Source organism: Octopus bimaculoides, chromosome 7 (genome assembly GCF_001194135.2).
Source record: "Octopus bimaculoides isolate UCB-OBI-ISO-001 chromosome 7, ASM119413v2, whole genome shotgun sequence".
NCBI classification, from domain to species: domain Eukaryota; kingdom Metazoa; phylum Mollusca; class Cephalopoda; order Octopoda; family Octopodidae; genus Octopus; species Octopus bimaculoides.
The window spans coordinates 30,264,084-30,291,734 of NC_068987.1; the positions used below are offsets into that span (position 1 = coordinate 30,264,084).

Sequence of the window (27,651 nt, forward strand, 5' to 3'; positions counted from 1 at the left end):
TTTTTTTTTTTTTTTTTTTTGCCAAAAGGAAAAAAATCTAATATGAAATGATTTTTATAGGAAAATTTATCACCAAAGTGAAATCTGAAAATCTGTAAATTTTATCTTCAATGGGACAAATGTAACAAAGCTATGAATTTATGTAGAAAACTGGAAGAAACCAAAGAGTCAAAGTTAGTTGCTATGTTAAAATCCAACTACTCTAGAATACATCAAAACTTATCTTGAAAGATCAATGAAGGTTTATTTTTATATCTAACTTTCTGTACATTTAATCAATTATATGGCTTATAAGACTAGATGTGTTACTAAGTGTCAACATTTTTAGTTTTAAATTCTTAACCTAACTACTGTTACATCAACACTGTTTACTTCCCTGGCACAGTTACTCGTATAACATCTACACCAGAATTGTTAAAACAACCATTATCTGTACTCTTAAACTTACTGAGGGACATCATTTTATGTCCCTTCAACCTTTTGAAAATAGCTAAATCTTCCTTGTATTAGTACTGACCATCTTAACACTTTAGCATTTAAACTGGCTGTGTCTGACAAAAATTTCTATCAGTTTTATGTTCAAACTGGCCAGATCCAGCCTCTCACATTTACCCTACAATGTCCTAAAAATATACAATTACACCATTGAAATCTTGAAGTTCTGTGAATACATGATTAGTTCAAAACAATTTGAATAAATAAGCATTACATTAGACAGAATAATCTGAATGCTGAAAGGTTAAAGGGCAAATGAGATAATGTCTGACTTTCCCCTTAAAAGATATGGTTACAGTTGGGACACTTTGATAAAGGTCTGTTCAATTAGAGTTGACCAATGACACGACTTACAAACGAAGGTAGTCTGCTTCTATGTGGTTAATTTATTTGCTAGAAATAGAAACAAATCTCTTTAAAATCATGAATTAACATTTTAAAGAATACAATGAACAATGTAATCCCTGATATGCACTGATGGAATGGTCATAACTGGATTGCTTTTGACTAATAGTCTTATTTCATTAGAGTTGACATAGTGTTAAACTTCAACTTTTAGAGAACCTAAATTTTGAAATAAGTTACTGTCATTGAAGTGTAAGATGAAAGCCGGCTTGAGATGTCAGAATTCACCCCTCCTATAGAATTATTTTATAAGCATTTTAAACTTTTGTTTCTTTTTATTTCTTTTCTGGAGGAATCCATCCTTAATTTATTTAGATTCATGTTCTCACATAACTTACTCTCCCTCTTACTGCTGTTACATATGTCTGCCTGCCTGTCCTTTTTACAGACTTTCCTACATCTCTGGGTTGGGATTACTGGCCCCAGTTTCTGAGTGTTTATCTTTTGTTTGTTTCACTCACAGGGCTGCAACCAAATTGACCTCAATACGTTTTTTTCTTAACCCGGTACTTATTCTATTGTATCTTTTGCTGAATTAAGTTTTTGGGGATGTAAACAAACCAACAGAGGTTGTGAAGCAGTTGTCACACACACACACACACACACACACACACACACACACACACACACACGATGGGCTTTTCAGTTTGTCTACTTTGGTTGGCCTGGGGTTATAGTAGAAAATACATGCTCAAGGTACTGTGCAGTAGGATTGAACCCAAGGCAATATGGTTGGGAAGCAGACTTCTTAACCAATTGTGCTTGTTAGGTAAGTCTCTCTTGTAATAGAATGTAATAGAATATCTATCTGTTTATCTATCACAAGGATAACTTTTCCTGTGGGGAACAATGAATTTGGTACTTGAACTAATGAAACTAACAAATCTCATGTCACATTTACAGAGCAGCTGTAAATGAGTTCATACTTATAATTGGGTGTACTTTGTCATTGGAGGCTAAGTGTCTTGATGACCTATTGTTTTGCTGTTGGTGCTCTGTCACCTTAATCATCTATAATCTCTACATTAATATTGACTTAGAATTCGTTAGCTGAACAATTAACTGTTGATGATGATGATGGCCATAATTAGGGAGTGCAGCCACTTAACCCTAGCTCTATTGTATGTAGTGTCACTGCATCATATATTAATTCTATGTACACTATTAATGGCATTTCAGATTTTTTAAAACTATTTCTGTTGTTCAAAGCAATAACATTTAGCCATAAAAACTATGAAAACCATTCAAAATATAATGGAAATGTGAACTTGCAAACCTCATTGTAGGCAGCCTGACTAAGAGAACAATAACTCCAAATAGAACTCAATACAGAGTAGAGAATATTCTTTGGTTCTGAAGCAAAGAGCCTCTCAATTGCTAATGGCATGATGAATACACTTAATTCACCCCGAAATGTGTGAGACATGGAGAGATCCACCCAACCCATGCAAACACAAAAAGGTGGGGTGATATAAAAAATGTTAATTGTATGATATTTATATTGTTAGTATTTACTTCAGTTGTGTCTTTATCATTGTATCCCTGCAGAAGACTTGTTTAAATTTGCTTATTTCTAAGTAAAGTCTCTCTTGTATATAATGACTTCAGTTTGTCATAAGGAGCGAGGTTTTCTTCTTGTAATGGAAATCAATATGAAATGAAAAAGTCGACTAACGAAGAGAGATAGAATTGTGGATTAGGTACTCTCTGCTTGAGTAGGGTTGTGGTGTGAATGATAGCTGATCTTTGTGTCTACTAAAGGCTCTCCGTAATATCTTCCCTATTTATAAAAATGGATTGAAAAATAATCTTATATCAATAATTTGAATCCAGGTGTAATTTAACCTTCTGATGTTATTTGTTATCTGGTTCAAGCTGAAGAAATACTGAAGTGTCCAAATAATCCCAGTAACCTGATATACTTCAGTAATAAATTATTAGACTGAGATGGACATAGATTTATAAGATTATAAACGAAATACTGAAATGTCAGGTAGTTAACCGAATATATTTGCCTACTTCTGAATATAATATTTAAATCAGACTTACACTCTTGTTTTCTCTTGTTTGTAATATCTTCATCCCTTGGCCATTGGGTGTCTGCAGCAGAGTCCATTCTGTTGCTAGCATTTAAACCAATGAGCCTGTCTGAAAGTAACTTCATTCCTTTCTGTTCTCTTAGCTCAAATAATTTCTCTTCTAAGCAATAGAAAAGATTACTGTTGTTTATTCCAGATTATTTTAAGACACTCTTGCATATACTATATGTTTGTAATGGTTTCGTATTCGGTCTTATGGTGTAGAATTCTGTGGTCCTTCTGTCATGCAGTTTAACTTTTACACAGTTAACTTAGATGTAGTTATGTGGTAAGTTTTTAAAATTCTTTATGAAATACTGAGTTCAAATCTACATCTGATGTTTTATATTGTGTATTTAATCTTGTATATCTCAGTTCACCACCTATTCAGAATTGGTGCCAGCAATCATTATTTTTCCCACTTGTGTCTAGGGTATATTTCTGAACTAGACCTGTACTGAACTTAAAACCTTTATTTCTAACAACTAGGTCTAATTTTGTAACCACTAGGTTATTCTGAAGGACAATAGTCTTGTACCTTTTAAAGTATTTAAACGTTCATTTCGTATTTCAATTTTTTTAAGAACTAGTTCTACATGCATACATTACTATCGTATTTCTTTCATCTCAAACACTTTATCTACTTTGACTTAGTATCCTATCCTGGGAGATGAATATCCTGAAACTAACTTAACATTGGACTTCATTAATACTTCATGACATGATAAGAAAAGGCTGCATATTGTAATGGTTTTTTTTTCTTTAAAGATATCACAAATGTCAATCACTAGTTACATAATACCTGTTTTTTTTTTCTTTTTCCAGTTGTATAATGAAGAAATTCTAGACTTATTGGATCCAGCTAAAGATTTAGATTCAAGAGTAAGTTTTCTTAATTTTTCATTTTCCAGAAATTAAAAATGCTCTACTTACTCCATTGAGCTTGAATTCCCCAATGTCTAGTACTGCTGAGAGTTCTGTGATAAATAAAACGTAAGATTTTCTCTGAAATAGTTAAATGCACTTCTTGATTAATGAAACAAACTTTTGTCTTCAGTTTCCCAAAAAACTGAACTTCTCAGCACGTTTGTGTAATTTGTCACCTTCTGTTGAAATTTGTGACAATCTCTGTTATTTCATTTGCATATTCCTTAATGAATATGTAATGCTTTCAATGGCTGTTAACTCTCTTTTTTTTTTTTTTTTTTTTTTTTTTTTTTTTTTTTCCAGAATAAAAAATCCCACATAAAGGTCCATGAAGATGCATCTGGAGGTATTTATGTAGTTGGTGTCAACACTCGGCCAGTTGATTCTCTTAATGCTGTAAGTCCCTGTTTTCATGTTTAAATATTTATCTTCCATTTAAATAACTCTATATATGTCTGTTTTCGTACATAAATAAAAGAATTAGAGCTAGATGAGATTGTTGCATTTTTTTCTTTTTAACCATTTAGTTGGTGTCTCTCAATTTTGGGTTAGTAGCATAGTCATATTTCACTTGTATACTACTAGATGGTTAAAGCAAAAATTAGTAATATTTGGGTTATATCATTGAGCTAACTGCTTTACCATATCTAAACCTTTAAAATTATTTATTCAATTAAGATTTAACTTCACTCTGATTTTTCATAACTGCTCTTTGTTCTGAATTCAAATCCTGTAAAGGATAACTTTACCTTTCAGTCTTCCAGGGTTGATAAAGTACTAGTCAATGTAACTGACTCCTCCTCCTTTCTTCTCTAAATTTCATGTCTTGTGCCTATACTGAAAACAATTATTGATTTAAAAAAATTTTTTTTTTTTACTATTATTATTACAGACTCTACAGCTCTTAAAAGGTGGTGCACTTTCCCGAGCTACAGCTAGTACTAAGATGAATGTTCAGTCCTCTCGTTCACATGCTATTTTCTCTCTCCACATCAAGCAAGATAGAATTACTACTGAAGTAAGTGTTATTTGATTTTCTTTACTATAAATGGTCCTTAATATTTTTTCTTTTTTGTATGTTTAATGTAATTGCTTATTTGCTTGCTACTATTAAAATTATTTGTTAAATGTTACCTGTTTTGGTAATAACATGAAGAACAATATAGAAACCTCCATTCATCTGTTCAATTTGGCTATTTGCAACATAGTTCAGTTTTTGACATTTAAAAAGTTTAATGACTGTTTTAATTAGTGTTATATAAAAAGTGGCTTCATTATGGAAACCTTTTAGTAAAAGTTGTGTAATTGAAGCCATATCTACTGCACTAACATCAGATTGTATTAGTGGTTAATTGGCTTAATTATTGGGGAAGGAGAAATGAAAACAAAAATTACTTTTTTTTTTATATCTCATCATCATTTAACGTCCGTTTTCCATGCTGGTGTAACAAATCATAAAAGGCGGCAATATGATGTAATGGCTGTTTGCCCGAACAAGCATAATTGTTGGTAATCCCATTGGTTAAAATTACTGCCCATATTTGAATTCTAAACTTTCGTCAAAGGGAATTCTTTCATGAAATACGGTTCTTAGAATTCAGGTATGAGCAGTTATAAAAACCCTGATTTTGGGGAAATTAATTAGTGTTCGTAGGATGTTACTAAACTCCACAACACAAACTCATTGAGATATTGGCTATTTTTTATGCCATGTCTATGATAAAAATCCAACAAGACTTATTTAAATTGTTGTGAACTCTAGTAGTTAGTATGAAGGATTAGCTAGTGTGAATTTTAAGTCGTAATTCTCTACAACAAAATGACTTTACTTTCCAATTGTATTATAAATGCTAAATGTACATAAATAAACTAATGTAGTAATTACTTTCTCTTTTTTCACGTTCTTCAACTAGTTAATGAAATTTATTTCTACAATTATGAAACTGTATTTTTTTATAACGGTTAAAAGAACATGAATTTATTTATCTTCAATATACATGCACGCATAAAATGTTGTTAGCGTTTCAGAGTATATACTTCTTGCTATGGCGTTTATGTAGCTGGAGTCAGGATTTAGGTATAATAACACTTATGAGAAAGTTATAAGTGACAGGTTTATCAATATATTTTCCTACTTCATAAGTAAAATATATTATCTGTTTCCAAATAGGAAACATATAAAAATAGTGTTACACAAACGGTAACAAAACGCGGCTATAAAAAAATCAAACCAGTTATGAAACTAGCATAGGTTGGATGGTTCGACGGTTCGACTGGGGTCTGGGAAGCCAGGAGGCTGCACCAGGCTCCAGTCTGATGTGGCAGTGTTTCTACAGCTGGATGCCCTTCCTAATGCCAACCACTCAGTGTAGTGGGTGCTTTTTTACGTGCAACCGGCACAAGGGCCAGAGGGGGCTGACATCGACCACGATTGGATAGTGCTTTTTACGTGCCACTGGCACGGGTATCACAACTACAATTTCCATTTGATTGTGATTCGATTTGATTTTGATGTACTTGATTCAATAGGTCTCTTCAAACATGGCATGTCGCCCTACGATCCAAGGTACTTTTGAGTATGCTGGTTATGTGACACTGGTGTAGGTTACAGCTGAGAACTTACTTTATTTGACAGGTCTTCTCAGTCACAGCATATCTCCAGAGGTCTTTTGTCAAGGCAAGTGGTTAAGGGCAAACAAAAAAAAATTGAGTTGTTACCTACAAAATACTTGGAGGATTACTGTCCCAAACATCTTTATTAATGGCAAGTGAACAAAACCAATAAAAATGCTATACGTGAGAATGGCTGAAACCAAAAACATTGATTAGAATAATATAACAAACATGAACTGGAATTATCACAACAGCAACAACTACAAAACAGAATATATTGACTATTATTACTTTGAATTTTCAGAGCTTCTATGTGGTCATTTGATCTGCTAGAAATAGCAGCCAAACTCCCTCAAATTACTACTGACCAGCTTTAAAAAACAAAAACAACAAAACATTAACTAATACATAGATATCCTGCAAAGGATAATGTAGACCAAAATATTTGTTGTTGGGGAGGGAGGTGATGGCTACAGTTGGAATATCTTTGATCTCGGCTACTAGATTGGGGTAGAGCTGGGCCTAAATAAGAACTCCAATTAATTGCGACAGAGGCAGTATCAATACCAAAAGGTAATATTTCCCCCCCACATAAATGTGGATGTTCTGTTAGAACAAACTATATTGTGGTAGATACCATGAGATTGATTCTTATATTGGCTTTTGGTGCAAAATGCACAGCTTTTTTTTTTTTTATATATTGCTTGCAGAAAGATAAATCCCCACCATTTCCAGTGCTGAGACCACCAAATCATGTTATTTTGACTTTCTTTGGTCTTATCAATGAATTGACTACTAGAATTAACTCCACTCCTTGCCAGCAATGCATAGAAAAAATAGTGCCAGAACAGGCATTGGTGTCACAATTAGCCAGTGAGCTTGTTAAAAAAAAAAAAAAAAAAAAAAAAAAAAAAAAAAAAAAAGAAAAAAAAAGAAAGAAAAAGTCTCCTTAAGTTTAAGATATACTTCATCCAAAATTCACTGCTAGTCTTTCTATTTCTTAAAGGTCTGTAGTACTTCTGCTGTACCTATACAAGATAAAAACCTGTTTATACAGGTATTTGAAACCAGCTAAATAAGCAAATAGTTAAAAAAACAAAAAATGCAAAAACTGACACAGTATCTTTATTGCAGAGGTTTTGATTGGTTAGAAAATATATTATGTACTTTCTACAGTGATTTGGCAAAATACCTTGTGTATACCTCAGCCCTTTTATCAATAACGACAGGCCCCAAAATGTCAATAACAATTTATCTACAAAAAATTTATGAATGTGCAATTGTATCTTATATCATTATGTAATATAGTAATATGTAGTATAGGAGGCAAAGTAAATTTCAAGCTGTTATGCTGATAACTGAATTCAAAGTATGTAGTATCCAGGGCTATGTATTCTAGTTGCATACTCACCAAAGATGGTAACTTTTCTTTACAGGAATTCTGTTTTTGCAGTATTGTGATATAGTGTGGTTGTAATTTGTGTTCAAATTTTGCAATATTTTCTCAGAAACAAAGCCTAAGTCAGGTTAAAGTTATATTATGTATAGAAACAGCCCAAAGTTTGTTTATATTTATGCCAGCGTAGTAAGTTTTGCACAGTAGAACACCATTTGATAACAACTCTCGTAGACCACTAGTAGTATTAAGTAATATGCTTTCTCTTTTTAATTATTATTATTTTCTTTTTAATTATAAAGTTTGATCGTTCATATTTTATTCTAATTAGTGGTGCTCAAGAAAATACTTTTGAGGTTTTTATAGCTCTTTAGGTCATGAATTCAACTGCTTTGTATTTCTTTCCTCTGTCATGCTCCACCACCACCGTTTGTGGCCTTGTTAGGTATTATTGGTACTAAGGCAGTGAAAAGCAGAACAATGTAGCACTGGATAAAATTATTTTTAGTTTTAAATCTATTTGTAAGTTCAAATATTTTATGAAATTTATTTTCTGTGTTACGAATCTTGACTGGATTAACATTCTTTCATTCTTTTAGAATAATCGTAACTGTGCTTGGATTTTTCATCAGTAGGACCACAGTTTGTATTTATAAGCCCACTATGGAGATTTCTGTACAGTTACTGAATTTGCTCAGTGAGAAACCTTGATAATACCAATCTGTTTGACATGTAGGCACTGCCTGTTTTAGGCTTTCAACCTTAAGGCAGAGTATCTTAGACTAGAGATGAAATTGTAACTGGAAGCTGTAGCCAAAAGATCATTTGGCTGTCTCTGTATGTGGGGTTTGTTTAAGACACAACTACTATTTATGAATGGTGTAATCAGAAATAAAATAGGTATTTATGAATGGAGTGATCAGAAATTTAATTTACTACATTTATAGGATTACCAATAACATACTGTTTTAATATTTCTTTGATTCCATTTTTGATTTGATTATGTAAATTGTGTCAAAGAAATTGAACTCCAGGAGCTCCTAGTACTTATTTCAGGTTCTCTTGTAGAGTAGACTGAATTAGATATTATCTAACCTATATCAGATCAATGCAGGACTGGATTAACCATTAAGCTGGATTAACCATTAAACTTGCTAAAATAATATTCAGGATGTCTTATCTCTACTAAGTATAGAAGCAGATGTGTTATGTAAGGTTAATTTTGAGGATCTGCTCAAAGACTTTGTGGAACAAAAAAGTAGGAAACTTTTCAAATGTAGCGATGGGTGGGGTATAATGAGTAATATTTACTGCATTTTTTTTGACTTGGAGAAAAAAATATTTATTATAAATGTTCACTACCTTACAAAAACTATATCAGCTAAGCAAATAACTTTCTCTAAATGCATTAAAACTCTGTAATATGTTCAGAACACTATTTCAGAAAATTATCTCTGTTCTCTTTGAACATACAGTAAACAAATTTAGGTGGGGCAAAATGAATGACAAAATAATGTAAATTTTCTTCTTCACTTCTCCAGAATTACATTGATATGTACATTTGTACACATCAACAATCATCTTTAGACATCAGAAATGCAACAAAAATTTTAAATATCTAGGGCAAGTGAAAGGATCATGGGAAAATGGCACACAGTTTGAAATGAATAGAACTGAATAAAAAAAAAAAAAAAACTCAGCATAAAATATTCTCTATAGCTTTTTCACAATCTGTTGGAACAGTTCTCTTCTTGATATAATAGACATTCAAATAGTTATAAAGAAAAAATTGAAATTGGTTGTTACTCATTTTGCCCCGCTTCACTGTTTTTGAAAATTACCAAATAGCGTAGGGAAAGAATTGATTTGGAATCCAACAGAGAAAAGAATTTATTGTTAAATGCCAAAAAGTATCCAGATATTTTATTAGCAACTTCAGTTACTACAGGGACAAAGGTGAGGGGATAATTTTTTGAAATAGAAGTACCTGCCACCTGACTACTATTTTTCAGAATCTCTCAACTTTGACATCAACTATGCTGACTAATTTTTACTATCAAAGGCGATGCAATACTTGCAATGCAATGGTTTCAAACAGACATGGGGGAAAACAAGAAGAAATCAGAAATTATTTATTTTAACCCACTTACCCCTTTTGACCCACCACTTAAATAAGATTTATTTTATCGTCTATTATTTTGAATTACACATATATTGGGTCACCAAAATCTTTTAAGTGCTGAGGATATCTATGGATTTTAATTCAGCCCTGGGTGTATGCAAGAATTTCTGTCAAGTATTTAAGCTAATAAAGACATTTCCTTCAATAAAAGAAAACTTCCTCTCTGCAACGCCCCCCATCCCGTCCTTTTTTTTGGTTTTGTTATTTGTTATTTTTCTTTGGTGGGATTTGAACTTCAGAAAAAATAGTAAGAATAACCTCTCTCAATTATCTGATTTTGTCCAACTCTGATATTAATCTAATCATTTTGTTGCAGATATTAGATGAAGAAGGCAAAGATGACTCTTCTCAGCCTACATTCGAAACTCTGACTGCCAAATTCCATTTTGTTGACCTTGCTGGATCAGAAAGACTTAAACGTACTGGAGCAACGGGAGACAGAGCAAAAGAAGGAATATCTATAAACTGTGGTTTGGTCAGTATAAGTTTGTTTCATTAAAATGGTTGACACTTCTCAATTTCTTTTTCTTAACCCATTACCTCCCATAATTCTTTTAACTGGAATTTTTTTATGAAACTTTGATTTCTAGCATAAAACAGCCTTAGAGACACGCTGGAATGATCAAAATAACATTTCAAAATAACATTTTAAATAAAAGTGAGATATTGGGTGAAAAATTAGCAAACCTCATTTGAATATCAGAGAAATATACCTAGTAGATATAGCAAAAAGGTTAGATATGTGTAAATATTGACAGATAATTACGAAATTTGTAATTTTTAAGTGATCTCATATGAGATCACTGATAGGTAATGGGTTAATATTTTGGTAAGAACACTTGATGTTTTTAGTGTTTTGACCTCTGGCTCAACTTATAAAAGTTGGTAAAGAATTCAAGAAGACTTATTTGCCAGAAATTTGGCACAAGTACTGATGTGAATTGGATAGGTCTACAATTGTATAAACTCAGTCCAAACTTATCTTTTCTGTATGGTCCATTATGTGAAGGTGCATGGTCTAGTTGTTAGTATTGTTCTCACTATCATAGGGTTGTGGGTTTGATTCTTGGACTGGATAGTGTTTTGTGTCCTTGAATAAGACACTTCATTTCATGTTGTTCCAGTCTACTCAGCTGAAAATAATGCCCACATTTTCATGTTTCCATGGGTCAGATGGAATTTGTTGAAACAGATTTTTTTTTGGTTGGATGCTCTTCCTGTCACCAACACTTGCATGTTTCCAAATAAGTTGATTTTTTCCTCCATACTTGGACATCTTTTTTCAAAGAAGACTGGAAACAAACAGCCTCATTTGTATGTCGATGTTCATCATAGGACTCAAAAAAGGCACACACAAAAATATAAATTATAAACAAGCTGGTAAAGGTTAGTGTTTTGCACCTTATAGTTGATATTGTATTATCTGTAGCTAAGATACTTAACTTTTAACTGCTAAATACTTAGTTCTGTGTTGGTGCTACAGATGATAATAATTTCCTACTGTGAAGTAGTAGAGCAGGTCAAATTAGGAAGCATTAGCTTTTTTTTGCTGATTCCTAAGCTGGCTAATGTATAGGTTTGTGACAATCATCAAGAGAAAGCAACTGATAAATATATTTTAAGCTATATTTGTTCATTGAAAAATTTTTATTTCACAAGATAATTTGATTGTGAATTATTTTAATCACCAAGTATAATTTAGGTTTTGGTGTTAAATACTTTTAACAAATCCTTGCTTTAATAATTATTGATTCAGTCTAGTGAACCAACAATTAAACTAGTAGCTTTGTAAAATACATGTAAATTTCATCAAATGTTAGAAATTTTAACAGTTGGGATTAATCATTTAATGTCCATATTCCATGCTGGCATGGATTAGACAGCTCAACAGGAACTGGTTAGCCGAAGAGCTGTACCATGTTCCAGTCTGAATTTGGCTTGGTTTTTATTGCTGAATGCCCTTCTTAATGCCAACTGCTCCAAGAATGTAGTGGGTGCCTTTTATGTGTCACCAGCATCGACCACAACTATGATTTCCCTTGGCTTGACGTGTCTTCTCTAGCACAGCAAATCACCAAAGATCATGAACACTTGCCATCATCTCCATGAGACCCCACATTCGAAAATCATGCTTCATCACCTCATTCCTTGTCTTCCTGGGTCTTCCTCTTCCACAGGTTTCCTCCACAGTTAGAGATTGGCACTTCTTTACACAGCTGTCCTTGTCCATGTGCATCGTATGACCATACCAGCACAGATGTCTCTCTTGCACATTACATTTGATGCTTTGCATGCCCAGTTTTTCTCTCAAGACATTAACACTCAGTTGTACAGGCACACTGACATTGCACATCGAGTGGAGCACACTAGATTCATTTCTTTCAAGCCTTTGCATGTTCTCTGCCATCACAGCCCATGTTTCACTGCTGTGTAGCATGGCTGTTCGCACACAGGCATCATACAATCTGCCTTTCACTCTGAGGGAGAGGTCCTTTGTTGCCAACAAACGTAGAAGCTTTCTGAATTCTGCCCAACCTGTTCTTATTCTAGTAGCTCTCGGAGCATCTCCCTCTGCTGCTGACTTGGACACCTAGATAACAAAAGCCGTCAACTACATCTAGGTATTGCCCCTGGCATTTGATGGAGTCTATTTTCTGTATATTTCAAGTGTTTACTGTTCTTGTGCATCTACCACACACAAAGACTATTTTCCCTATTATCCTTCCTCTGATACTGCTGCACCTCTTATGTGTCCATAGCTTGCACCTGGTACACCTTATGGCATTTCTACTTGTGCCTTTTGTACATATCAAGCTGAGGGGATTTGTGATTTGTCAGCTTTCCTTCTTACTAAGACTTTGGTTTTTTTGTTAAATTAACTCTGAGGCCCTTTGATTCTAGACCTTGCTTCCACTCCTGAAATTTTTTCTCTTGTTTTGGTAGTGATTCAGCTATAAGAACAAAGTTATTGTCACAAAAAAGCTCCCAGGAGCAGCCCAACTTAAATTCCTCTGTTATTTCTTGGAGGACTGTGATGAACTAGTAGTGGACTCCTACTTGTATGCTGAATTCATTGCTATACTCGTTGCCAACCTTCACCTTACTGATAGCATCCTTGTACATAGCTTGTATAGCTCTCATCAGCCACTCTTCTATCCCTAGTTTCCACAATGATCACCAGGTAAAGGAGCGGGGGGGGGGGCACTGTCGAAAGCTTTCTCCATGTCAATAAAAGCCAAGTACAGAGGTTTATTTCTAGCTAAGTACTTCTCCTGTAGCTGCCTTACTTGGAATATAGCATTAGTGGTGTTTTGCCCTGGCACAAAACCAAACGGCATCTCATCTATCTAACTCTCTTCCTAATTAGTTGGGCTCTCCAGAAGAGTTTATACCTATGCCTCTTGTCTATGAGGAACCTGGCTGAAAATCCCCTCCACTTAACTTCCTGAATGCAGCACACAGCTAAACATCTCCATTCAAGCATCTCAACAATCTCAACAGACCTACCTTTCAATGTGCCTTGCCAACTCTGAGGGAATGCATGGAGAGGCAGGAGGTAACACGAGAGAAGGGAACTGCAGTTTTCAGCATCTGAAAAAAAGGCTCTAAAGAGTGTTTGTCAACAGACATGTCATAACAGTTCTTGCATTTAATCTCCCATCATTCATGTTACACTTGCTGTCTCCATTGGGAATTATTTTTTTTTATATAGTTTTGTAGTTCGTAATCTGACATTGTCTTCCTTTAACCAAAATTGGTCAGTGGAGGTACGAAAAAAAAGTTTTAATTTTCACAATTATTTGAAATTAATATTGGTTTCAAATTTTATCACAAGGCCAGCAATATTGTGGGAGTGGGTAAGTCGAATTCATCGATTCCAGAGTACTTATTTTATCAACCCTAAAAGGCAAAGTGAACCTTGGTGGAATTTGAACTCAGTGTTTAAAGACAGATGAAATGCCACTAGGCATTTTGCCCAGCATGCTAATGATTCTGACAGCTTGCTGCTTTGTTTTAAATTAATATTGATTCCAACTTACAACCTGTGTAAAATCATTTTGAGTAATGACTGTTTTATCATCATTTGTATGGTGGAGTGCACCAGCATTGACTTTTTCATCTTCCCAGATGTTGATAAAAGAAGTACTGCAGGTTGATTTATTGAATTATACCCCACCTCTGTGTATACTCGTGTTTATGTAAGAAACAAAATTTATTTATTTAACTTAGAGTAGTGGGTTGGCAGAGTTATTAGAGTTGGTATTTGTTTTGGTTCTTAATGTTCTGTGTTCAAATCCTCACAAACTCAGCTTTGTTTTTTTCATATTTCCAGGGTAATAAAATAAAGTACCAGTTAAGCATTAAGATCACTGTAATCGGCTAAATCCCTTCTCTCAAATTTCTTAGTGCTTATTAATATTATTATTATTATTATTATTAAAGGTGGCGAGCTGGCAGAATCGTTAGCATGTTGAGTGAAATGCTTAGTAGTATTTTGTCTGTTGCTGCGTTCTAAGTTCAAATTCTGCCAAGGTTGACTTTGCCTTTCATCCTTTAGAGGCCGATTAAATAAGTACCAGTTATGCACTGAGGTCGATGTGATTGACTTAATCCCTTCCCCCAAATTTGAGACCTTGTGCCTCCAGTAGAAAGGATTATTATTATTATTATTATTATTATTATTCAGCTTGCTTTAGGAAATGTGATATCTGCTCTTGGAGACAAAACAAAGAAAGGTTGCCACGTTCCTTACCGTGATTCTAAATTAACGCGACTATTACAAGACTCTTTGGGAGGTAACAGGTAAGTCACTGTTGTACATCCTCAGCATTTTAAAATATACTTATTTCCATAATTAGGTTTCTAGTGGAACTTCTAAGTTTTCAGCAATTGCGTTTTAAAGCTATTCATTTCCAGTGATATTGATAGTTAATGCAGGACTGCAGTGATGTGATACATAGACTTTTAGCTCAACATTGAAAGCTCATCAAATACTTGTTAATTAAATCCCCTGCTGCTTAGCCATGAGTATTGCCTATTTGTGATACCTATTTATATCTTGGCAGATTAATGTAAGCAGTCTAAGACCATACTGTTTGCTGCTGCTAGTGATTTATCTTCCATGCCCAGCACCCGGTTTTGAACCACCAAAGTTCCTTCTATTTGGTAGCTTGAACCTATTAGAAATGACAATCAAATCTTCCTAATATTACATATTAAATCTTAACAATAGAAAGGACACTTGGACAATGTAGTTCATTGCCTGCAAAAAAAAAAAAAAAAAAAAAAAAAAAATGTTTATGGCAGGAATGCTTTTGTTCACAAGTCTACTGTATTGAAGTTGGCATAGGTTGAAACAGTAGCCTTTTCAACTCGGGCTGAAACAGTAACCCTCTTGACTCAACTGTCTATGAAATTTCAGTTTTGTATTTGAAATAAAAACCATCATCATCATCCTTGTTGTCATCATTGTCATCCATGTTGTCGTTATTGTCATTATCATTTAAAAGTAACTGTTTTGCATGGGCAAGACAGTTTGACTGGAGATGGAAAATCAGAGAGCTGCACCAGGGTCCCATCTGTTTTGGATTGGTTTCTATGATTGGATGCCTTTCCTATTGCCAACCTCTCCACAGAGTATACTTGGTGTCTCTAACATGTCACTGGCATGAGTGCCTTTAAAAAAAATTTTAGCTTAGATTATATTTTCTCTATTTTCATTTCAGCCGAACCCTCATGATTGCTTGCATTTCACCATCTGATAGAGATTTTATGGAAACATTAAACACACTAAAATATGCTAACAGGGCCAAAAATATCCGGAATGTTGTTGTAGCAAACCAGGATAAAGCCAGCAAATTGTTAGCCCAATTAAGGGCTGAAAACAACCTTTTACAGAAGGAATTGTTAGAATACAAAACGGTATGTATATGCTTTTCATTAAATTTTCTTTTAATGTTGTTGTGTTAACCCATAGCAAACCTTATCACAGTCATATAGCATGCAAGTAGTTAGCCAAATAGTGAGACCTAACTCACAAGTCTTTCTTCACCACAGTTATTCCATGTTTCCCTTTTTACAAAGGCTACACTCAAACATGTAATACTGAATCAAGGGTTGTGATTTGTCAGTTTGTTCCTGTATGCTCACAGGTTTTGGTGGTGGCCACAGCAGAGAAGGGCAAGACGGGTACAGTCAGAACAGAATGGAACAGTTGCTGCTGTTCTTCACTTACTGTTGGTAGTGTGCAACCTTGCACCATGTCAGAGGCCAGTTAGGCTACTGATGTTGCAGTTATTTCTATGTGTGTGTGTATTGTGTTTAAAATGTTGTGTTATGTGTGTATACATGTATGGGTGTTTGGTGCTTAAAAAATTTTTCTATTTGTTTGCATGCACTGACAGTTTCTGTAGGGATTGAATCATGTGCTAGTAATAACCTGTCTCCTTTATATATTCAGGTGATCTTAATTTTTAGTACATCTTAAATTTTAGTACAAACCACCATTGTGTGGTTTGTGCACAGCCTATGTATGATGTATAATGCCCTGTTCTGTACTTTTCGTAGTTTATTGTGATCTGTTTTGGAGAGCTTGAAGGCCCAGGTATAACTGTCATAGTATACTTGGATCAATACATTGTTTGTACACTGTTATTTCTTTCTATTGGATAAAAAAAAATGGCATCTGTGATTGCTCTGTTTTCATTTTGTGATTCTTTACTATAAGTCTTGTAAATGTGGAGGAATTTGTAACTTTTAGTATTTTTTTTTTCTGTGTGTGTGTGTGTTATTTTCTTTCAATGTATTCTACAATAGTCTTTAACCTTTTACCATTCAGATTATTTTATCAAATGTAATGCTTATTAACTCCTATTGTTTTGAATTTAAACATGCATTATCATGTAGCTTCAAGATTTCGATGATGCAGTTATTTTTAAGAATGACACAGGTTTGGTGTGAGAAGCCAAATCTGACCAATTTGAACATAAAACCAGTAGAATATTTCAGCCAGATATGGCCAGTTTAAATGCTAAAGGGCTATTATATTTTGATAACACTTTTTGTTCATTTGACACTGCATTTTTAAATTCTCTTTTTACTATTGATTTTTATCAACATTAATTTAGGCTTATTAATTACATTAATAATTAATAATTTAGGCTTTAGTTATATGTAATAAGTTTGCTGAGATTGTTGGATTTTCTCGTTTGTAATCCCTTGGTATTGTGTCTAAACAATATGGTCAAGCTGATGTAAAGAAAAGGTTAGCACCCAGCATCATTCTCTGTAACGCTAAAACAAAAAGATATTTATTCTTGGAAATTGCCAGACATGGAGCTCTGACCTTTTTACTGGCTATGTGTTACCTATTCACTTAACCTGCTTTATACTTTGTTAAAAATTGGCCCTGGAAGTTGTTCAATATAATGACACTAGTAATTCCAAAGTTTGATCTCCAGAGATGTGTATGTATGTGGCAGTACCAGCAATATATAACTCTGGACTCTTGTTGAGCCTTTATATTTTGTGAGGGAACTGTTTAAATGTAATATGTATTTATGATGTTGAAGGAAACTAGGAATTGTTTTAAGCAGTTAACAGATGGACCAGCAAATTGAAAAAAAAAAAAATAAATAACCACAGCCCCAATTCACTGCTCAAATCCCACAAATCAAAAAGACTCAATTTGCTGATCCATCTGTTAACTGCTTAAAACAATTTCTAGTCTCCTTCAACATCATAAATACATATTACATTTAAACAGTTCCCTCACAAAATATAAGTATATAGAAAATTTTCTTATAAAATATGGTGAAGATTTAAATATGTAGGCAAATTCAAATATTAAAGCATGTTATTAATTTTAACACAGGGAAAACGTGTAGTTGACAGTGATGGCGTGGAAGGAATGAATGACTTCTTTGCTGAAAATACGATGTTGCAATCTGAGAATGAGAAACTGCGGCAACGGTTGAAGGCAATGACTAAGACAGTTGATGGCCTCAGAGAGCGGAACATACAGCTAGCAACTGAAAATAACCTATTCAAGCAAAGTAACTCAGGTAAGAAATCTTCCTTTGTCAATTTTCCTTAATCATTTACTTTTTCACAAATATGAATTATTTGTTTTACTTTCGGCAGACATTAATTTATACTAAGTTTGAATGCATAAATTCTCATCATTTAACATCCAACTTCCATGCTGGTATGGGTTGGATGGTCCAACAGAATCTAATGTGATAGAAGTCCTGTGTGGTGCTCCAGTATTTGCTGTAACTCGTGGCTTCTGTGGCTAGATACCTTCCCTAACACCAACCACTTTACAGAATGTATTTGGTGATTTTTTTTTTTTTTTTTTTTTTTTTGTCGGGAGGCAACAACACTAGTGAGGTTGCCACATAACTTGCAAAACTAAATGACCTCCCTGATGGAGTGGGAGTATAGTAAAGAGAGAGACACAGCTTTATGTTAGGTGTTGAGAAATTAAAATATGAAAGAAGGCCAGGGACAAGTTTCTTGCTGAATAGGAGATACTTGGCTACTTCACATTATATAAAGGTGTGTGGGAGTGATAATGGTGGTGGTAATGAGGTGTGTGCCTTTAAAGTACAAATGTCAGTGAAATACTAAATGAATAAAAGAACGTGTGTGTGTGTGTGTGTGTGTGTGTATAATCTTTGTGTGTGTTATCCTGTTGCTTTCTTCCCACTCCCCTTTTATATATTACCACCTACCACCTCCTCTTAGGCTCACACCTATTTTCCTTACATTCTTCAAAAGTGAGATTCACCAATGTCCATGCCTCCATCCATATTCACCTTTCTTGGCATTCATTTTTATCCTCATCTCTATCTTCTGTCATTCACCTTTCACACTCTTGACAACTTACCCACCTGGCCATCCTCGACACTCAGACCCTATTCTCCTTTTATTCACGTTGTACCTTCAGGGTGCACCCTGACTCTTCTTCTCCATCTTTTCTACCTTTCTTGCTGAGTTATGACACCTGTCCCTCTATCATACTTTAGCCTATCAGCATTTGGCACAAAGCTACCCCTAACAATATTACACCTGCAATATCCCTACTAACACTTTTACAACTATTTTAGTTCTCAGTATATCACATGTGTATGTGCGTGTATGCGTGCTATATGTCTATAGCATTCCCTTTCTCGTATTCTCAACACTAGCATCTTTCTTCCAGTAAACACTTTACTCTCGCTTTTTGCATCTCCCTTCAGCTAATTATTTAACTCTATAATGAAGTTTTCTTACTTCTCACTGTTACTGCATTACCCTTTGCTAAACACCATCCTCTTTCGCCGTCTATCTCTCTGTCTGTCTCTGAGTTTGTCTCTCTCTTTCTTTTAACTTCATAGCATAGCATATGTATGCACACTGTTAAATATCAAAGTTGTTTGTTAATTTGGTGGAGTAGATTTAAACCATCACTCTGTTTAACTCCACCAGCTGGTCCAAGTTACAAACATTTGGGCCATGTCTCCAGACTGAGCATCCCTTCCTTCTTCGCACTAGTCTTGTCCCTAAAATATATTATGAAGCATTGTATTCTCTCCTCTGGCTGTCATATTTTTTTTTAAATTGCTTATGAATGTTTAAAGATCAGTAGTGTTGCTGAAATAGATCACCTGGCTAAATGTCTTATAGAATTTAGTTTCATTCAATAATGTTCTGCATCCAAATATTGTTGAGGTCAGTTTTTGCTTTTCATCTCTAGAATTACTGAAACAATTTCTAATGGAATATTGGAATTGATGTAATCAGGTATCAAACTTCTAGATAGCCAGCTCATCTCAAACAACACCTCTAGTTCTATGATAACATCTGAGATCACACTTTTGGTCCTATCATACAAAAACCAGTCACTTTCAATACCAACCCATTCAAAACCATACCAGATTTTATCCTACAAAACCACCTCATCTTAGTGTTCATATTTCATTTTAAATATTCAACCATAATTTTATGGAAGAACATTCTTTGTTATAAACAGCAGTTTAATAATATTAAAGTTGACCATTTTACCAAAACCTTCCAAATTTTTCAATATTTTCAAGAGCACTAAACATTAAACTATGATCATGAAGGAATTTGTAATAATACATGATAGGGGAAGCATATAGTAATAGTGGTTATTCACAACTTGGTGTGTTCTACCTTGTCTATGAATATGTCTGTGATCATACCAGAACCTGTTGTTTTAATATATATTAATTAGTACTCCTCACATATATTTCTTCTCTTTTAGAACCTTTGAACAATGAACAACTAACAACTGTGATACAAAATTATACTAAAGAAACAGAGTCACTTCGGTATGTATAACAAAACAAGTTATTTTTTTTATATAATCATATCTGCTACAATTGATGTAACTGATTAGAAAATGTGAGCAACATATACTGTAATATTTACAGGCAAATTATTTTTAATAGGAATTTATTCTGTAATCAATATTGACAGTTCTTTGCAATATTGATGTAAGACTACGAACTGGCAAAATCGTTAGTATGTTGGGCAAAATGCTTAATAGCATTTCATCCATCCTTATCTTCTGAGTTCAAATTCCACTATTGTTCATTAGACCAGGGGAAATAATACCTTGCTTGAAAACAAAGGTTGGCACCATGAAGAACATCCAGCTGTAGAAAAATCTGCCTTAGTAAAGTCTTTTCTGACCCATTTAATCATGGGAAAGTGGATGTTGAAACAATATGGTATAAACTTGTCCCTGAATCAGCCTTCATTGACACATCACTTATAATAATAATAATAATAATAATAATAATATCAAAATTTGGCACAAGGCCAACAATTTTAGGGAAAGGGGCTCGTCAGTTACATTGACCCCAGTGCTGTCCTCCTTTCAGGGTCAATAAAATAAGATTTCATCGACTCTGAAAGGAGGAAAGGCAAAATTGACCTGGGCAGAATTTGAATTTAAAACGTTAAGACAGACAAAATACTGCTAAGCAATTTGTCTAGCATACAAATGTTCTCTTAGCTTACCACCTTAATGATAATAATAATAATAATGCTGATGACAAGCTTTCTATATGATTTTGAATTTTCTGCAGTTATTGAAAAATTCTGTTTAAATTTTCCATTTATATTTTGACTATTATATGTATCTATAGTATTTTATATGTGTGTTTCAGTTTAGTTCTTATTGTCTTTCTTTATTTGAAGTACAATACTGTACAATTGTTTCCCTCTTTTTCACAGTGCTAAATTAGCAGAAGCAGAGTCTAGATGTAAAATTGCACAGAATTCTGCTTCTCGAGCTCAGTCTCGGCTTGCTCTTAGCCCACGTGTTCCAATGTCTTCCTCTCTTACTGAAGTACCCAACAGTCCCGAGATAAACAATTATGATCTGCTGAAAGAGGCTAATGAAGATTTACGAAGCCTCAAAGAAAAGATAAAATACCGCACAGGAGGAGATGGTCAAGAGTAAGTAAAAAACTTGCTTAAATTGTCTTTTTATCTAAGATGTAATCAGCATTAACAAGTCCTCTTGACTAGGAACATTATCATTCTAGATTTTTAATTAATCTCCTGTACCACCTAGCTGTCTCCCTCTCTCTCTTTTCTTGGCTTTCTGTTCCCACTCCAAAGTTACATCTCTCGCCCTTCAACTCTTAGTTCTCTGTATCTCCCCGCACTTCCTATTTATGTGCCTGTCTCCCCTCACCTTCATGTCTGTCATTCTTTCTCATTCTGTCTCTATCTCTCTGTCCACCTTCTTATTATGTTCCCCCCCCCCCCAACCTTTCTTTTGCTATTATTTATAATATTATGTATTTGTACCTACTGCAATGAGAAGCCACAAATTAATGTTGTGATGAATGTTCAATGTATTTGAGATACAAATTGAGGTGCATAATCATGTAGTTCTGGGTCTGATCCTGTTCTAAGATCCTTCTAAGACAAGCATCTCTTACTGAAGTCTCAAAGTGGCTCAAGTCTTGTAAGTGGAACTTAATAAATAGAAACTAGAGGACCATCAGAATGACTGTACTTGCCTATTTGGTTTTGGGCTTTGTGTCTGCTCAGCTTAATACCACCACCATCACCTGACCCTCGAGTGCCTTAAGCAGGGTGCGATTCTGATGATACACTACATCCTATTTCAACAAACAACTGCCTGGTTTCTCTGTGCTTCACCAAATCTGGCTGCCATATAAAATCACTGGTCCTACCATTCTTTCTGTAATGTATCTTCATAGATATATTATTGCATTGTTAATGCAGGATGTATGCTTGATGAAGTGTTGTTAGCTGATTAGAAGTTTTGCTAAACCCACTGTTTACTAATGGTTTGAAGAAAACCTGGCATAAGATTGAAGACTGAACCAAACTCACACAGTAAATTATTTGGTTCTGTTATAAAGAAGAATGCTATAACATAACATCCAGTACACACTGTAGTGGTTGGCATTAGGTAGGGCATCCAACTGTAGAAACTTTGCTGACTAGACACTAGGAGCACAATGCAGTTCGTAGGCCCATTGGATCCTGTCAAGCTAGTAAATCCATGCCAGCATGGAACATGGATGTTAAACGGTGATAATGATCTTTTTTTTTTTGTTTTTAGGATTGAGAAATTTTGTCATAAATTTGTAACGAGCTTTAGAGAAAAGTTGAATCACTACCACATGCAATTAGTTGTAGTGAGAGCCATAGAGATTCTGATATCATGGATTCACCAAATTTTATATAAGTTGCTAAAACTGAATTTTGAGAAAAGAATTCTGTAATGCCCAAAAAATATCTAGACTGGTTGCTCAAGTAACTCATTAAACTTAGTATGATATAAAAGACAAAACAAAAAACTGATTTTTTTTCTTTTTTTCTGATATTAGTTATTGTCTATAATATGAGATTTTTTTATATACTTTGTTTTTAGAAGTGACAAAGAAAATATCTGTGAAGGAAATATCCAGCTGAAAAACAACTGTGGTGATGTTCCCTGTGATCCATTATTGTCAGACATCACTGGAGAAGTATTTGAAGAATTTTATGCTGGAGAGGTCAGTTTGAAATATAATTATTTAAGAGTGTAAGATTTAAATTTTGATAATACAGTAAAGTGGTGTTGTAGATGTGCGACAAAAGGATTTTTGATAATTAATACCATTATTTTTATTATTATGGTGACAAGATGGTAGAATCGTTAGTGCTCTGAGAAAAATGCTTAGCATTTTGTCCCATTTTACGTTCTGAGTTCAAATTCTGCTGTGGTTAACTTTTCCTTTCATCCTTTCAGGGTCAATAAAGTACCAGTTGAGTACTGGGGTTGATGTGATCGACTGCCCCCCTCCCCACACAATCCAGGCCTTGTGCCTATAGTAGAAAGGATGATTATCATCATCAAGGTGACAGTAAGCTGGCAGAATTGCTTGCTTGCCAGACAAAATGCTTACTGATAGTTCATCTGTCTTTATGTTCTCAGTTTAAATTCCACTGAGGTTGATTTTGTCTGGAATTAATGTTATTGGGTAGTCCCCACCCCTAAAATTGCAGGCCTTGTGCCTATAGTAGAGAGGATTATTGTATTTATTCTAAATAGATGTGAATATAATAGTGTAGGTGTATGCATACTGTTTCATTTTCAGCACAATCTTAGATCATACCACTTACTAAACAAATATAAATTTTTCTCTCTATAAGCAAGAGTTTTAAAAAAATTATTCTATTTTTTTTTAATGTTTTATATCTCCTCACACCCAGCCTTGTATTGGTTTTTATCATTTGCTGAAGCAATTACCTTTCCAGAGATATACACTTTCTACTGCGAGGTCATTAGTCTAACATCTTAACTTACGCCATTGGTAGAAAATGGAAGATACGATCACTGTCTTTGAAAAGAAATTATATTAAATTCTTTAGAATGCAATAACATAGGAAGGTTCTGAGTTTTTGCATAATTGGAATGATAGAAAATGACTCCAAGAAACTTATTTAAATAATGAACTTGGCACTGAACTTTTTATTGTTTGTATTGATAAAATGTTTTATGCTTTCTCTATTCAGGAAATGGTTGAAGAGGATTCTGAATGCTTTGATTTCAACACTGATGACACTGATGAAGAAGAAGGTTTGTTAACAATTGCTAAAACTTCTATTAGTATTCATCTTTTACGTAGATCTAATATTAACCATTTTGTATTGTCACTTTTTGTCAGGGAATATTTCAGCCTGACTTATTATTGTAACTTTCTGTTATTTGAAAAAACTTCAAAAGTATTAAAATTTCAAATCAAAAGTGAACTCATTTGATATATAAACACTCATCCCACTACTCGATATTTTAATGGCATTACATTAAAATTAATTCAAAAGTGATTAGTTTTCATCAATTATACATATAAAATATATTATCAGATGTTGTAAGAAGTATAAAAGTACACTCACCCTGACTGTTCTGTTTTCATGTCATTACATTGAAATTGGTTCAGAAGTGATTAGTCTTGGTCAGTTATATATATATGATGTATTATCAAATGTTGTCAAAGGTTATAAACTTTGCTAGTTTCACCAGATGTCACTTTACTCATTCAAAGTATCTTCATAAATAGTTTCTCTGTAACTTTACACAATATAAATAGATCTTAGAATTTCCAACAATTAGCTTTCAGTTGTTTATTCAAAAGAATGATCATGATCATTGAATTAGCATGTAAGTGGTTGTGTATTCTACAGGCACGAGTACCCTTATTGTTGTTCTCAGGTGGCATCTGTGTGGTACAGTGTGAAAAAGTTGGGCTGTTGAATTAGAGATGCAGTCCATCTGACAGGCTTATGGACAGTTTCCTTTTATCCCATTTTACTCACAAACTATGACTTGACCTGTGGATATGAAAAATAATGCTTGCCTAAGATGCCACATTGTGGGACGAAATCTGAGGCTCTGTGATTGTAAATCTAACTTAACCATTTGGTTATATTGTTTCTACATCTTACAAAGAAATACAACTATTAGTAAATTCCTGTGTTTTGAATAGTTCTCTTGGAATATTCAACATGAACCCTTGGATGTGCAAACATGTGTACATGCATAAGTTCTTGGACATAAATAATGTATTTAACTTCTGATATTTTCTAATATCTAATTTTTTTGATATTAATAACAATTTTAATAGTTGTTGTTTCTATAAGCTTATAGTTTAAGCTGAAATTAAAATTTTCAGTTATATGATGTTGAACTATATATAATCAATACTTAATTTTAAATGTATTTTCCTAAGAATGACAATTTCAGCTGAGGTTTTGTCACAAATTTCAGTTTGAAAGATGAGATATTCATAAATCAAAATAATGGTAAACTGTTTCATATTTGAATTCCAATCAAACAACATAAAGATGCTATTTGTGAAATTAAGAATTTCTTTATTTCTTTTTTTTTTAAATTTCAACTCTAGTCTGTTTTTATACATACTTCAAAAAAAAAAATTGTTCTCCATAAAATTAAAGCAAAACTTCACCAATGCAAAATTTATTGGCTTTAATTAAATTTATGGGATATTTATTAATATTTGTAAAATAATTTGAAGTATTGGTGGTTTTTACTAATATAAGAAACATTTTAATGTAGTAATGAAAATACTGGGTGAAAACATTTAGAATTTCCATATGTCTAAAAACATTGTTATTAAAGTTGTCTTTAAATGATTGAAAAAAAAATCCTTAAAACATCTTTTTTAGACTTAAGTTCTTCTGACATAGGTAAGTTAATTCTTTCTGTGTGATTTAGTTGTGTTCATTGTTGGTTATGTTGTTATCTCATATTTTAGTTGTGCAGAAATCTTTCATTGGCTTAGAGTCAATGTTACCTTCTCGCACCTTTCTACTTGCACTAGTAACCTCATTAGTCCTGTGTCAGTTTAAATGTCAGTTTACACCTTTATATTTATTTTACATTGCTTCAACAAATGAATGTTTTCTTTGTATACCTTTTTTAAATTGCCTGGCATGACAGGAACCTCTCTACACATAATTGTGTCTGTGTGCTTGTGTGCACACACTGTATCTACTTATGTAAGAGTTGACCTCCGTCTTGAACACAAAAATTTAGAAGTTTCCATATATCATGTGAAAATTGACCCAGTTTGTTCATAGATTAGAGTTCAACATTTATAAATTGAGGATTTATCTCATCTGTCAATGTTACAATGTAGAAATGAATTTTCTGGGGATGTTAGCCCAAATTCGATATGTTTGATAGTATTAAGTTAAAACTAATGGTTGTTTTTAAGAGAAAATTCAGCCAAAAGAGAAATTTCAAAAAGGAAATATCATCCATGTTCATCCAGAAGGGTGGATGTACAAAATTATGGAAGTTTGGAATTTACAACCTGGTAGAGTATGGAAAAATAAAAATCTTTTCCTGTATTGAACTAATTTAGGGCACACCTAGTGAAGAATGTTAACCTCAGTTTGCAAAACATTGACATAATTCTAATTTTTAGTGGACTTAGAATTGTTTTTCAAGCGTTAGATATTAATATCAATAAACTATTTAAGGAAATAATGAGAATCTAGTGAAATGATAACAGGATGTGATGATGAAGAAAAAATGTATATGAAAAGAGACAGTATGTGGGCCCTGTTTTGTGAATGGATCATTGATCCATGGAAGGAATTAAAAAAATAATGTAACAGAGAAAGTGGGAGACCCTAATCCAGCTATGAAAAAAATGTTCTTAGGGGAGGCTGTTGATAGCATGGAGAGTAGTGTTCTACTTCTATATGATTTAGAAATTTTAGTCTCTAAAGCAACATTGAATCAAAAATGCAACACTGATATCCTGTAGCTGGTGAGTCTGATTTGAACCACCAGTGTGAAAATGCAGTTGGAGAGATGTGATGCAAAACGCATCAAACAGGTGAACACATCAGCAGTTAAACATGCTGATGGCCAAGTAAGTATTGAATATTGCACTTTATTGCAGTAGGTTAGTGATAATATACAATAATTATGAGATGTAAATTGATTTCACTAAGCTGTCTGATTTGTGTAATAGACATGAGAGAAAGAGAAAGAGTAAATATTCATGAGCTACATGGCCTTATTTATACTTGGTTATTTAGATCTGTGTTTTGATGCATGAAATAAGTATTTCATGCTTTTGTGTTTTTTTTCTTTATATTCATTTTGAGATCATATGGATTTCTACTACTTGATATATATTAGATTCTAGCATGAATTTCAACCCCTCAAAAGTATTATCCATAAATTTAACCATAAGAATGAATTATTGATACTAACATCTAATGTTTCAAAAACACTTCTAAGTCCACTGAGAATTATAGCTGTCAATGTTTTGTGATCTGAGGTTAACATTCTTCTCTAGGAGTGAAGTCTGATACAGGAAAGCTTTTTTCTTCCATATTCCATTTGACTTTCTGTAGGCTTATTGGTGTCATTGACATGGTTGCTATCGTTTGAATTCCCATAGGTTGGAAAATGCTGGTTGTAATATTGAATATGGGGAGCCAGTCGGTAGTCGTACCAGTCTGGTGGGGTTTGTCAG

The 27,651-nt window shown here is 33.6% G+C and overlaps 1 protein-coding gene across 6 annotated transcripts in view; it reads left to right on the forward strand.

Annotated features, from left to right (window-relative positions):
• The window catches only part of LOC106873190 (kinesin-like protein KIF21A), a 212,552-nt gene that overhangs the window by 107,152 nt on the left and 77,749 nt on the right, over positions 1-27,651 (forward strand). For 5 of the 6 annotated variants that reach the window (XM_052969487.1, XM_052969488.1, XM_052969483.1 and 2 more), the window contains exons 5-16: positions 3,804-3,860; positions 4,209-4,301; positions 4,798-4,923; positions 10,413-10,571; positions 14,784-14,899; positions 15,823-16,018; positions 17,970-18,159; positions 20,367-20,433; positions 21,344-21,568; positions 23,025-23,148; positions 24,152-24,215; positions 25,823-25,843. In XM_052969487.1, the coding sequence (XP_052825447.1) occupies positions 3,804-3,860; positions 4,209-4,301; positions 4,798-4,923; positions 10,413-10,571; positions 14,784-14,899; positions 15,823-16,018; positions 17,970-18,159; positions 20,367-20,433; positions 21,344-21,568; positions 23,025-23,148; positions 24,152-24,215; positions 25,823-25,843 (1,438 nt within the window). The remainder of the gene's footprint in view (positions 1-3,803; positions 3,861-4,208; positions 4,302-4,797; positions 4,924-10,412; positions 10,572-14,783; positions 14,900-15,822; positions 16,019-17,969; positions 18,160-20,366; positions 20,434-21,343; positions 21,569-23,024; positions 23,149-24,151; positions 24,216-25,822; positions 25,844-27,651) is intronic. The other variant, XM_052969489.1, reaches the window with a different exon arrangement.